Here is a 15,027-nt window from a genome sequence, read left to right as displayed (position 1 = left end):
AGAAGACCAGCTTAGATCTGCGAAAAAAATCGTGCAAGTTGCAATACATTTTGAGGCTGTAAAACTCGGAGAGACCGCCGCAATGTAAGGGCCAGTAAAGACGGACTGCGTTCTAACTGCAGCGTAAACGCAACTGCCAACTGCCTATAAATTTTTGGTTCAATGAGGGCTATCGTTTTTAGTCTCACTAGATGGCGCACTGTTGCGTGAGGTTTTTAAGTATGGCTTTGAAAGTCTGTTATTACGGGCGTGGAAACAAAGTTTAGATTAAAATCATATTTAATACACCTTAAAACCGTACCATAAAAATATCGAGCATGCCACAGTGTTGCATAGTCCCCGTTTTGTTCGGAAAAAAGGGAGGACAAAGGTTTCCGAAAGACAAAACTGTCTCAAAACACAGACATTCATTGCCCCGGAACGCATATTTGCCATAATTAATTACAGATATTGCAAAATATTCACAAAATTATTCTAATTCTAAATAAACCCGCGTAGCTCACCCAAAAACTATGAGATTTGACATTTCGGAGACCTCACGCTACACTAGCGCCTCTAGCGGCGAATTCATTCGCGATAGCCCTCATTCGATTGCATTTTTCACAACTGCACTCTGACTGCAATTGAAATGTATGGCAGTTGGCAGTTACGTTGCAGTTGGAATGCAATCCGTCTGTCTGTACTAGCCCTAATCACATTATTCGCCCTAATCGCGTTAATCCTGCCGTGAAGCAGCAGTGCTTGCACTGTTGTGTTTCGGCGTGGAGAGTAAGACAGCCGGTGAAATTACTGGCGCTTGAGGTATCCCATCTTAGGCCTCTAGATTGGCAACGCATCTGCAATACCCCTGGTATTGCAGATGTTTATGGGCGGTGGTGATCTCTTACTATCTGGAGACCCACTTGCTCGTTTGCCATCCAGTCGAACAAAAAAAAAGCATGATTGCACGATTTTTTTCGCAGGTCTAAGCTCGACTTAACAAACATACAAACAAATATCACAGGGTAAATAAAAACTTGTTAATAAAACCGCATAAATTGGTGACACTTAGCCCTTTTTAGATGTTTGTTGGAAAAGTAGCTTAACATAAACAATCAGGATTTGTATGGCCTCATGAGAAAGGTCAAAAGTTCTGACGTTATATTTAGGTACTTCCACAATCGACAAGTAATAAACAGAAACTTTAATTTTTAAGGCTTCCAAATCAATGTCAAAGTTGAGTATCGTGTTTTATTACTGGTTTGCCGCAGAGGCGTGGTATCGTAACAACTCGACTCTCACATTTTTATTAGGGCAACAATGATGGCAAAAGTGTATACTAACTGCAAAGAGTTTCGAAGTCATGCCTAACTCGTGCTTCTTATTCTAAGGTTGCCTACTCCACGCCACTTGGCAGTAATGAATGAATCTTAGCAGTGGACAAATTACAGTACAGGAATGGAATACCATCGAGGCTCTTCTATCTACCTATTTATACACGCGTTTAACAAAAATGCACACTTCTGTACATACTTAAACTAATGGCGTTATTCATTGGGTAACATACTTTCTACTTGTTGGCTGACTGGCAGTCAATTAGATAGAATATTAGTTTTTAATGTATTGTCTGTGAAAAAATATGATTTGATTTAGAACACGTCAGTATTTAAAGCCAAATTGTTCTCAAAAATAATAGGTACAAAATAAATACTTAAAATAAGAGAAGTTGAAGAAGTTATCAGTTTAAAGTTTTCTGATAATCTATATTTACAGTATAATCACCTGGCTACTCTAAACGATTACACCCTGTATACAATGTGTCTGAACTCTTTGGTCAAAACTGTTGGCAAGACTTAGGAACTTGTCTCACCGCCAGCGAGGAAACGATTGGCTATCGACTATTTTCTCGCTCAAGAAACGAACAAAAGATATAAGATCCTGTGTGAGTAAAAGAGACACATATATTAATAGTTGATCGCTGGCTGTTCACACTGTCGGCGAGAACTCGCTCTTACATCTTTTGTCGCAGCGACAAGAGCTATGAAACTCGCTGAGCTATAGATACTCGCTCAGCGATGTCAGCTTGGCGGCCGCCCCGCACGAGCGAGTCGAGTGGAGCGAGTAATCGCCCGTCGCACGCGAACACTCGCTTACAGCCGAGCGACAAAACTACACTCGCTTCTCGCTGCTCGCCCACTCGTTTCTAGTTACTCGCTCTACTTGCTTCTCGCTCATCGTCGACGGTGGGACAAGTGCCTTATACAGCCAGCTCAAATGGCCAGTATCAGTTTTTATTTGGAACTCTGGACTTTTTTTATTGTTCTTGTTTTCGTTGGAAAAACAGACCAGCAGTATTTTTTTAAATGAGAAAAGGCGGGAGAGCATAAAAATTCTATTGAAATAAAAGTAAGTAATATATTTTGAGAAAAAGTATTCTAATTTAGTTTTTTCCTTCACCATTTTTGAGAAAGGATTTATGTTAGTCTTGGTTGAAATAGCTTTTGTTGGCTTCGTATTAGTTAAATCAGAGGTTTCCAAACTTATTTTGTCTCATGCCCACTTTGAAAATCAGTTATTTTGTAGCGCTCCCCGTTTTTGTGTTCACCTTAACAACGTCAATAACATATTAGTCTCGCCTAATGAAAGCACAAAGTCCACGCCCACAACGGCGCATTTTCGTCTACTTTGGGAAAGACTAAGTTAAATGGACGAGCTTGTGAGTTTAATACTCAGACTCAGCCAGCAATTGCCTATTTTCATGCCACAACAATAATCTACTATTCCAAACCCAAAAAACCGGCCAAGAGCGTGTCGGACATGCCCAAGATATGGTTCCATAGCAATTACGAAAAAAACATTTTTCTAAGGATTTCATATTGTGTATGGAATATTCCAAGTTTAGGTTATTTTATACTTCAGGCTGCTATTTACTCTTAAGCTTAAACACACACACACACAAACATCACGCCTGTATGCCCAAATGGTATAGGCAGAGCACACAAAACGTTACCGCTTCGGTGCCACTTTTAGCAATTTTAGGTTTTAAGTTTGACAAAAACGGCTTATAGGGTAAGATGAGAAAAAAATAATCTAAAATGTATATTCATGCTAAAAAACAGCTTTCTAATACTAATGGTCTTGAGCTTTGCCACGGACTGACAGACAGACAGATATTCAAATGTTTTGCTCTATTTGTCGATCTTTGTTTTTTTGGATTGCTCCTCTACCACTCAAAGGTTGACTAGCAGAGATCCCTGCCGGGATAAGTCCGCCTTTGTACTTAACACAACTTTTATTTATGTAACCTTTTTGTACAATAAAGAGTATAAACAAGCAAACAAACAAACATACAGACATGGCAAAACTATAAGGGTTCCTAGTTGACTACGGAACCCTAAAAACAGAAAAGGTCAAGACTAACAAATGTTAATAACTATGTGAAGCTGTAGCAGCTGAGCAGTAACACACTCAGCAAACGAATAATACGAATGTTAGTTCTTCTGTCTTGGACATTTAATAAGTATATGTATGTTTATCCGTTGCTTAGTACCCATAGTACAAGCTTTGCTTAGTTTGGGATTCGGTCAATTGGGATCTATAGTATAGTCCCATTCCATGTTTTTTTTTTAAATATCGTCAGTTGGACCGACGAGCCAGTTCATACAATAGTACAGCTACAAATTTATGAATAGGTACACACATCTCATTCATGATTTTACGATGCAGATAATGTCACGAATATATTGAGCGTGATATTGTTACTTCCATAGCCATTCAACTGTATGCATAATTAATTTATGCGTCCATTCATGTTATCAGCCAAACACGCAGGAAGTAAGTCCAGATTTATGTATAACATGATAAATTATTTAAAAGTACGCACGGCGCGCGTAACGTAAAATACTAAGTGGTATGTGATTCAATGATCAACGCGATAAGGGTAATTACACTGAGGTCAGACAATTACCTGTGCCATTTGTGGTCGTTGGTTCACGTCCTTCATATCCACCGACCCGGGCTGCAGCACGTTCAGGAGGTTGCATAGTAACACGCCGTCCCGCAACGTATAAGCCAAATCGTGGATAGAGCTTGACTCCCAGTTGGCCTTATGATCTGTTCGGATCAAGCCACATCTCGTAAGCCAGGACGCGCATTCGCGCCACAGCTCCTCGCCACCAGCCGCCATAATTCACGCAGTGCTCATCAATAGTCACAGCAGCACTGCTTTTTAATAATCAACAGGCCATCATTCAACGAGGGTTAATTGATAATTGACATACAAATTGATACAACAAACACTGCAGCCACAAAACGAAACAGGGTTTTTATGACAACTGACTGTCCCGGAATGTTGCTAGATGCGATGCGAGCGAAGTGATTGTTTGTTTTTCTAGTTTTAAAATAATGGATGGTTTGTGCGGATGCTTGGTGCTGCCAAGCTTTAATCTAGGTTGCCGTTCCAAAAATAAGCAACTAACTTTACCGGTGCATCATGTTCTAAAATAATATTTTAATTCAAATTAAATACAATGAATGAAAAATTTGTAAGATTCATTTAATACAAGATTATTTTTTATTGAGGTGAAACTAAACGCAACGAGGTCAATCAATGTCCATGTGTCCATGTCATAAAACATTTTTTTTTTTATTGCGGCAATATTAGTTGTAGGCAGAGTGACGCGAGTGCACGTCGAACGAACGATTTTCTCGGAAATTCCTGTTATAAAGTGCGAAATACACACGAATTTCCATAATAATCAACTAAACGGTAAGTTGTTTCCACATATGGGCTCCTAAAGACTAATTCGACAAGTGCAAGCTCCGGCAAGTAGCACTAAAAGTTTTTCTTATCTGACACACCCATGTATCGGCGAATTCCGATACCTTCCGAAAGTAATTATGGTGGGCGAACGCTAAGTCTAAAACCGGAGTTGATTTTAAAATAGTCACCGGTAACGTTCCCGCATTTAGCGGAAGTCTATGTTTGATGCTAACGGTTATCCTTATTAGGTTTATTTTGGAGCATTACGTCATTGGTATAATGGGGAAGTGGTGCGCCGGTCGCTTGTAGGTAACCGCCTGTGCGGTGCGTTCATGTGGATCGTCGATGCACGTACTTTCTACTGATAATTGCTATTCTTGTCGTATCTTTAGATAGTGCATTCGAGATTAGTGTGAAGCAGGTAAGTTTTTTTTTAAATGCTTAATGTTGAGTAGACCAAGATTTCCAGTAAAGTGTACACTTGTAGATGTTATTAAATAGGATTAAGTTCGTGGGATTTAATTAGGTTAGTGTATTTTTTGATTAGTTCATTGAACACAATTATGAACCCAATAAAATTGAAAAACTATTTCTTTAGCTTGAAATGGTACATAATTGTGTATAAAATCTGAGATTCCTTTTGGAGTGAGTGTAGAAAAATATCTTAGTCATATCTTAGACTGATGTTTGATGATTCAAACATACATAAATAGTACAAGGTTGACAGTTGGTCTAAGTAAGTATAGAGAATGGATGATAAAATATGAATTTGTGTTTTTTCAATCAGTTAATTTGCAAAACCTGTATTTCTATTGCCCTGGTTAGACAATGCAGTAAGTTGTGTAAAGATAAAATTCTCCGTTAATGTTGCTATATACTGCCTAGGAGTAGCTATATGAACAAATAAACATTAAAGTGCTGCCACATTCTTTCTGTCACATTTTTGGCTTGAGTAATCAAAATTATATATAAAATCAAAATTATGAAAGATGTGGCAAACCTTAATTTAATTTGTAGTTTTAACAAAATGCAGAGGCATATATTTAAAAATTTGACACAATTTGACCAATTAGCTTTGCCGTCCCACTGGGTAACAATAAGGTATCTCATTTATGTAATAAAACCTGCAATAAGTGTTCCGCCACCCCCTCTCAGCCTGCCGCCCCGGGCCATGGCCTTGGCTCTAAGGTAAATAATCTTGTATGATTGACCCGTGGCAAGAAAATTAAATTGATTTTCAATACTGCAGTCCGCTTTGATATTCAGTCAGATTTATATTCTTGTTTTGACATTTAATTTTACTCTAATTTGACATTGTAAATTCTATTTTTATTTTTTTGTATACATTTGACGATCCTTTTGTGAATTTCTTATAATTACCTGACATGTGCTTATAATGTATTTTTCAAAAGGTAATAAATAAATGTATCTATCTATCTTTACCATTTGTACATCACTTTTATGGCCCATGCAACAAGAAGATCAAGTCTGGCTGGAATATTGGCATTTTCCTATACGTCTGTATGCTTGACAGCCTGGCTATCGTTGTCAGTTGAAAATCAGTAGCGAACCCGTATGGGTAGACGTGGGCTGTTCTCTGCAGCATAATGTCTATTGTGCGCCTATTTTGCGTGACAGGCTGTCAGCACTATTTGTGCCTGGCTAAGTAGCTCCTGTAGAAACCTGTGGTCTGAGGTGCAGTTAGCAAACCCATGTGACAACTTTATTGGTAAAATAGTTTAGTGGTGTCCAAAGTCCTGGGGGCCAGAGTTTGTAGTTAGCTTGAGACAGCTGCTCACAATGAGATTAGAAGCCTTAAGCTGAGTTTAGACTAGCAAGAAAAATCATGCAAGTTGCATCACATTGCGAGGCCGTAAAGCCAACGAGTTTGTAGTGGTCAATTGAGCGCTACAATGTAATGCAACTTGCATGACTTTTGCAAGTTTAAACTCGGCTTTAGATGCCTTTATTGACACCCACAAGAGATGGGTCAGTTTTATTTTAATGTTTGACATGGCACATCTAATATTGGCATTGGGAAATCAAAATTGCTAGAATACAAATATAAAATGGTTCATTGTAGCCATACATGCAACATATATCTTGGAATTTTTCATTTTTGCTATTGATAAGTATCCGGTCCCTACTTAGTAACAAAATTCATTCAGGACAACAAGTCTATATAAGGCAGGTTGTAATTTACCTTAACCTACTTATGAGTGGTTTAGTTGACATGAGCAGGAAGTGTTAGCTTGGTACTGCTGCTCACATCTCCGAAATCACCCAGTATTTACTCTATTTATTAAACCAAGATACTAAAATGAAGTTTCATGTGTTACCTGTTTCTTACATCTCATAAATAGTGATGTGCCACAATCGGTGTTCACCGAAAAGTTTCGGTAAGTACCAATGTTATATGTATAACATGTTAAGATATGAACGGATCTGTGATATATTAACTCACACAAATGGTAAATAAGGTTTATAAAATGGTTTAGGAGATATTTCAACTTTTTCTAGATTCTAAGCATGTTCTGCCTAAAATCTCAATGTTTATAGAAAGTAGAATATTGAATGCTTTAATTCTATTTTTGTTCCCATAAAATATTATGTTTTACCGATTATTTGCAATAATGTCGAAAACCGAAATGAGAAAGCAGCACCTATTCATATTATCCTGGTCAAATTATTTTTACATTTGTCATTGTATACTGTCACTTTAGTATCATGGCTTGATAAATAGAGTATAGTAAATTGTTTGTTTTGTGTGTTTGGCCTGAGATAGCTTAGTTTCATGTTTGACTTGTTGGCTACCTTTTGACGAGAAGACTTGAAATATTAAAAAAAAAATACCTATGTTGTCAATGAAATGACTATTCACTATTCGTTTAATTTTTAGAAAAATAAATATCACGGGACAATTCACACCAATTGACCTAGTCCCAAAGTAAGCTTAGCAAAGCTTGTGTTATGGGTACTAAGCAACGGATAAATATAATTATATAGATACATACTTAAATAAATATTAAACACCCATGACCCAACTTCATACAAATATCTGCCCCGACACGGGAATCGAACCAGGGGCCTCAAGCTTCGTAATCAGGTTCTCTAACCACTAGGCCATCTGGTCGTCAAAATGAAACATGATTAGATTTTTTCCTGCGTACAATCTGTTAGCCGCCGACGGACGCCAGCGAGCGTGTTCTCTGTCCATTGAGTAGCCGATACGCCGCGCAGCGGACATCTGGCAGCGCGCGCCGCGCAATGAATAGAAAAAACGCTCGCCGCTCCGCTACCCGCCACGCTGCCCGCTGGCGTTCAATTCGCGGCCTAGGCCAGTCAATTGCTGCAAGCCACACCTTAGTAACTGCATTAGATTCTGAATGGTTACATGTATACATGCTATACGTGTACTTGGAGATTGTAGTTGAAGTATCAGATGACGAGTGTTGCATTACAAAATGCATGTATGTAAATGTGTTTTGCAATGGTCTCATGTGAGATCGGCATATGATTAATTTAGGTATGGGCATATGATTAATCTACGCAATTAACAATAGAGTGTTCAGATATTTTTGATAAATTTTTTGTTGACTTTTAGCCGTATTCTTCTCAACAGAGGGAAGGTTTTTCCGAACCAATAGTAGATTTTTTTGTCATTCATGAGTGCTTGTTATAGCCTAAATTGAATAAAGATATTTTGACTTTGACTTATTTTTAGGGATGGGCCGAAATTCGTTTTACGTTTGGTTTAACCGAATTTCGGCACCTTGAGCCGAACTTCGGCATTCGGCCGAAATTAGGTTTCAATGCCGAACATTCAGCACTAGGAAAAAAGTAACCACTGCTACTATTTCGACTGAAATTAATAGAAAGCATGTCTGGCATATCAGTAAAATATGGAACGAAAATGAAATAAACACAGCACCTATTCATTTAATAAACATCTTGAATTAATAAAAAATGTTTTGTTTCACAATTTTTACAATCTAAATATTGAGAAACATTAATTACTTATTTTAAATCATTAAAGGTGTTTTCAACAATCAAATTTAACAATATCTTCTTATCTATCTACTCGTATTTAAAATTTACTACAGGCAGGTTATTGAACCGAAGTTCGGCCGAATTTTTTAATTTTACCGAATGTTGCGCGAAATTCGTATTCGGTTCAAACCACATTCGGCCCATCTCTACTTATTTTCGATTCGTCCTATTCTGAAACCAGACACGGCACGAATTTCTAAGTAGCACAAATTATCTCAATTATTCAGATAATGTACAATTAATACTAAAAGTCATTCATTTAACATCTTAAAATGATAACGGCATACAAGAAACACTGCCCTATACTATACCTAATCATATATTTGAGTCGCCCTAGTTTTTCTTGTCACTCGCTGCTATAGTTACGGTCTCCTGAGTCACTCTTTAATTAAACTAAGTTTATAGTTAGTTTAGTTTATTTATTCACTCAACATAAGAGTTACATTATATAAATACATTAAGTCAGATTATATAAGAATTTATGCTGAGATCGTCAAAATTTGTAAAAATAAGAAAATATAAAAAAAACAATCAATAAAATACAATGTCAAAATAAATTAAAGTCGTCCTCAAGGGGAGTTGTCAAGAAATCAAATTATTAATTATGTCAATGTAAAGTAAAACTAAAACTATAAATAAATGGTATCTCAAATAGGGATCGTCATAACAAAATAAATTTACTTAAAACATATTCAAATTGACATTTCAAGAAAAGATTATGTCCGAAAACTCGCTTACAGAATACAGGTTATCCATCAAAAGGCTTAAAATATTATTTATTATTTGCTATAGGATTAAAATTCGCCAAACATGCATTTTTGTGGTAGTTTTAAGCCCCTTTTTTTATTCATCTAATAAGCACGTTGTATAATGTGACACAACATGTCTTCTATTAAACTATACTACTTTTGTCCCCTCGCTGACGGGACAGAATAACAGCAAGAAAAATATGTTGATTCAACCATTTTCTGACGGCGGCGGCGCCTGTCTGAAAGCACCATCGATTTTCATATGCGCTCTCGTTAGTTCTTCTTATCGCCGCAGCGATAACATGGCGCTTCGTTGTATCAATAGAGATAAATTACGGTTGGATGAGTCACAAGGTTGAGTGATGTCATAATGATGTCAAGCGTGAGACCTCTAATGATTGAGTGAATGCTAACTGCAGAGGAGTCTAGGTGATCTAGCCTTAGCTAGCTAGACAAAGTATTTTAAACTTAACACTACCTACAATATATTTATCCAGATTATCCATACAATACAATACAATACAATAACTCTTTATTGCACACCAATACAGTAAACAGTACAGAGAACACAAGTATATACATAGAGATTTTCTAAGGTAAGCAATAGGCGGCCTTATCGCTTCAGAGCGATCTCTTCCAGGCAACCTTTACAATGGACAGAAATAAGGAATACATTTTAGCAGGTGGTGCAATTTACAAGTGGTGCATTTTTTTTATTTTTTTTTTATTTACATACTAATATTATAAAATGTGAAAGTGTGTGTGTGTGTGTTTGTCCGTCTATCACGTCGATCCGTCGCTCCGTTTTGACGTGATTTTTGGCATAGAGGTAGTTTATGGGCCAGAGAGTGACATAGGCTATTTTTTATCCCGGCAAAATGCACAGTGCACACGAACAGCGCGCGATAACCGAATTCAACGCGGGCGAAGCCGCGGACGAAAGCTAGTTTATTTATATCATCATTTCATCCCAGCCTATATACGTCCACTGCTGGCACAGGCCTCCTCAGAACAAGAGGGCTGGGCCATAGTTCCACACGCGGCCCAGTGCGGATTGGGAACTTCGCACGCACCATTGAATCGCTTCGCAGGTTTGTGCAGTTTCCTCACGATGTTTTCTTTCACGCAGCTCGTGGTAATTTCAAATGTAATTCGCACATGAATTTTGAAAAACTCAGAGGTGCGAGCCGGGGTTCGAACCCACGACCCTCTGCTTGAGAGGCGATAGGTCAAACCACTAGGCCACCACGGCTCTTATTTATATGCTTAGTGACAAATTCTGGTATTCAAAATTGTATGCAGTAACAGGTCATTTTATATGTAGAGTGCTTGTAGAGTGGGCCAAATTTTGTGCCTCTGTGTATATTTTCACACGGTTTTGACCTACAACTAGTTTATTTTATTTCACACCTCGTCAGCTCAGCAGCGGCGGATTTTAGTAAGATTTGACCATGTATTGTATAAATACAATACACCGATCTGCTGACCCTGACGTGTGAAATTAAAATTAAGTAAAGCTAACTTAGCTTTACGTTGCTTCACTACTCCTTCTTTTAAGAAGTAATAAGATTACGTATTTCTTAAAGGTACCCGAAGTGCCAATCAATTATTGTACATGAGTGACGTTTTCATGGCCATTTATATGGTACTTATAATATTATTTAAGCTCTCGCGAGACACATTTGAATAAAATTACAAAAATTAAACGAAAAGGATTCTTCCGAAAAGATCTGAACTGTCCGGCCGTTCCTTGACTTAAAATCGTGATGTAAACCGTATATTTCTATAGAGCCGTTGTGACGTAATGTATGCCATCATCTATGGAACATTCAACAGCTACTACCGTTCAAGTCTAAAATAGGAACTAAATTCGTTACACCTGCAAAAATATCAGCGCCAGTGGCTAAATATCGAACTAAAAACTCCGCATACTGGCTGGAACGTTATGCTCCATAATGGCGAAGCCCTGACGCGCAAATGTAAGTTTGTAATGAATATGTGCACAAACCAAGCCAATAAAGACTCTATGTCGGTTGCATAAGAGCGTTGCCGTGTGCGTTTGTATCGTGGTAAACTACCGTTCGCCTCATTTTTTATGATTCGTAGTCTGAATCCATCTGACCAGTTGGAAAGAGCTCTTGTTGGAATGTGATGGTGTTTTGTTTAAGGATAGAGTTAGTTTGGTCGGTTGTGTCGAAACTAGTGAACCAATTAGAGTATTTCGGGGTCGTGCCCTGCGTATTGTGGGATAGTCTACCTACTGGATTGTTGGGCGTGTCTCATTACAACTGTTTGTTGAGAACTTTTTTCAGATAGAAAATCAAGAAACTTGTGTTTACGTTATTACAAAGTAGATAATTGGTGCAGTTGGATCATGTGCATATGCATTTAACAAGAGAGCCCTCGCGTACTTTATAAAGGCCAATTAACAAAGAATAACGGCCGAATGTACTTTATAAAGTACGAATTGTTCATTGAATAAAGAATTATAAGAATCCTGTTGATGTTTGAAAGTTTGTAAAGAGGTTTGGATGTTTGTTACTCAATCACGTGTAAACCGCTTAACCGATTTAGATGAAATTCTTTATACAGATAGTTTCAGTCCCGGAGAAGGACATAGGATAGTTTTTATCGCGGAAAATTGCATAGTTCCCGCGGGATAGCGATAAATGTATTCTGCGCGGACGGAGTCTTGGGTAACGGCTAGTTTTGTAATAATATCCACAATAACAAAGCTGGTGAACTGGGTAGACTCAGGAATACGTAGCTATAATAAGGTCGCGGGTGATCAAAGTAATTCTTTTAGTTCGTTTCCGTTCTTGTTTTAAACAAGTGAAGAAATTATAAAAAAATACCTACAGTCGATTTTTTTGAAGTCGGTTAAAAAGTATAGTCAAATACCGCATCAAACTGTCAGCCCTCTTTCAAAGAAGTCTCAAATTCACGAGTCATTATTTTCCACGCAATCTATTAACCAATGTAAATATTACTTTGATCAAATACCCGTCTCTGATAGAGTAATCTTTCCGCCCCACCCACTCCCCCCATTCTAAGTAGGTCGCGCCTACCTATCTAATTTCCTGACTACACGAGCTGTCATGATCTCACGATACTTAGTGTCACCATTCGTTTCGCATTAAGGCTGCGTGTATCAACCAGAGATATGCGAGGAATGTGCGTTTCATGAACCAATAGGAGCGCTTCATTTACCTCGCCTCGCTCCGCTCAGCTGTTTCCACTAGAGCTCATGATAAACATTCCTCGGAACACATCCTCGCACATGTCTGGTGGAAACACAGCCCTTAAAACGATTTTTTTTTAATAGCCTGGTACAGCCGTATCATACGTGGTCATACGGTATGACCACATGTCTGATTTCCGCGCACAGCTGAAGTGGTTGCCTATCAGAGATCGTAGAAATATTCACGTTCTGTCATTACTCTTCAACACTCTTTTCAATCCTTCTGCTTCCATATACCTCTCCGAGCGTTTCAGCTACCTGGCTTCTGGTAGCCAGCATCGTTTTAGGTCGAGTACCAGTCCTTTTGGCCTGTCCTTCTACCACTTCCAAGACCTACTCTAAATCCTTTACAGTGCAATCTACAAGGTTGTGGAATCGGTTACTCCATCAGGCAATCTCGCACCGTTGGATCGTTCAGGCAGGGTTTGAAGAAAATGTGGCTCACACCTCCGTAAATGTTGAAAACATTAACTATTATTATTGTTATTATTATTATTTTTGCTTATTGTATTGGTACGTATTATTCTTATTTTGTTTGTATATTTGTATATAGTAGGTGTATTTTTGTTAGGATTCTTTTATAGATTTGTGTATTATATTATTTAAAGCAATGTATTGTAGCTTCCACTATCTATTTTAATTTTTAAACTCACTTTTTGTCTGTCCCTGACTGAATGCTCCTCTCATCCACTCAAAGGTTGACTGGTAGAGAATATTTCATTGTTTGTCATCTGTGTTTGTTTACTTATTTTGTACAATAAAGAGTTTACATACATACAGCCGTAGTGCTGGTCAAAGGTCTTTTGACCTCCACACTTCCTGTCTGACGCTATGTAGGCCAATCCCTTGCGTACGCTTCCAATACGTCTCGCCTTCTACCTAGGTCTGCCTCCACATTTCAAATGCCTGCTAATTCCTGGATTTTACAAAATTCCCGAAAATGACATCGTGGTTTTCATTGGCGTTGCATTAAAACAACCATCCCCAATTCCATGACTAAACCCAACGGTGGTTATATATTTCGATATTTTATCCCTATCCCGAGGGAATATAGGGATAAAATGTAGACTATATGTTATTCCAGATGTCCAGCTATCTACACACAAAATTTCTCCCAAATCTGTCCATCCGTTTTAGCGTGAAGGTGTAACAAACATACAAACTACAGGATAAGTAGGATTAGATGACAGTCTCATTTACAGTGGAGCATAAAACAACGTCAGCGATCTTTGATAAGATTTGTGCACTAAAAGTACCAAAACACTACTCTCGTACAGTTGGTCAGTTTTTTTTAATGTGATGGATACTAAATCCTGGTGTTTGTTGCAGTTGACTTGACGCATCCAACATGGAGCAGATTCCACCCCCTAAAGAGGTGAAGATCCTCGAGACAGCAGAGGATATCCAAGAGCGCCGTGAACAGGTAACGTAATAATTTAAATTTAAGTTGAAACATAGATAAAGAAATTGTAGCACAAACTGTAAGGTTATACACATCCTTTTTTCCGTATAGGAATATTAGTCTTTTTTTTTTCATTTGATTAATGAACAAAAGATTTTTTTAAGTTCGCTATTTCGGCACTTTAGCACACTACTACATATATCCTCCTAAGTCCTCGCGTACTTTGTAAAGGATCAATTAACACTAAGAACAACTGCCGAACGTACTTTATAAAGTACAAATTGGTCATAGAATAAAGAATTCTAAGAAATTTTGAAATAATATTCAAAATAACAAAGCAGGTCAACCACGTCTAGGTCTTAAGTACTAAGTTTGTTAAAAAATGTTAGGACTCAGGAGGATATATATAAAACAATAATATAACAAAACAGTATAACATGCATACATTTTTCTTGATTCCCAATTTGTTCCCAAGGTGCTGAACCGGTATGAGGACTTCAAGCAAGAGGCGCGCGCCAAGCGCGAGAAGCTGGAAGATTCCAGAAGGTTCCAATACTTCAAGCGTGACGCCGACGAGCTCGAGTCCTGGATCCAGGAGAAGCTGCAGGCCGCAAGCGATGAGAGCTACAAGGATCCTACCAACCTTCAGGTAAGCGCTGCAAAATGTGGCAGTTTCCACCAGCCAAATAGAAACCCAGGTGTTTCCATGGAGCTGATACAGTTGCAGTTAGGGTTGCCAGGCGTCCAGATAAAGTTGGACATAGTTAAGCATTTTAAATGCTTTCCGGCCAAATTAAACGTGTCCGGCCTGTCCAGCTTTTGTTAGGCTTTTTACAACTGACCA

The 15,027-nt window shown here is 38.1% G+C and overlaps 2 protein-coding genes across 3 annotated transcripts in view; one reads left to right on the top strand and one right to left on the bottom strand.

Annotated features, from left to right (window-relative positions):
- Positions 1 to 4,328, bottom strand: part of Vav (Vav guanine nucleotide exchange factor) — a 53,322-nt gene extending 48,994 nt beyond the window's left edge. For both annotated transcript variants that reach the window (XM_074104277.1, XM_074104359.1), the window contains exon 1: positions 3,947 to 4,328. In XM_074104277.1, coding sequence (XP_073960378.1) covers positions 3,947 to 4,165 — 219 coding nt within the window. In that variant the 5' untranslated portion in view covers positions 4,166 to 4,328. The remainder of the gene's footprint in view (positions 1 to 3,946) is intronic.
- A 711-nt stretch (positions 4,329 to 5,039) lies between these two features.
- LOC141440678 (spectrin alpha chain-like) lies at positions 5,040 to 15,009 on the top strand. The gene is made up of 3 exons (XM_074105210.1): positions 5,040 to 5,162; positions 14,111 to 14,204; positions 14,659 to 15,009. The coding sequence occupies exons 2-3, from the start codon at positions 14,130 to 14,132 to the stop codon at positions 15,007 to 15,009; spliced, it is 426 nt and encodes a 141-aa protein (XP_073961311.1). The 5' UTR covers positions 5,040 to 5,162; positions 14,111 to 14,129.
- Positions 15,010 to 15,027: the final 18 nt, after the last annotated feature.

Source organism: Choristoneura fumiferana, chromosome Z, assembly GCF_025370935.1.
Source record: "Choristoneura fumiferana chromosome Z, NRCan_CFum_1, whole genome shotgun sequence".
Taxonomy (NCBI): domain Eukaryota; kingdom Metazoa; phylum Arthropoda; class Insecta; order Lepidoptera; family Tortricidae; genus Choristoneura; species Choristoneura fumiferana.
Note: the sequence above shows the minus strand (reverse complement) of the source record. Positions and strands in the feature narration are given on the sequence as shown.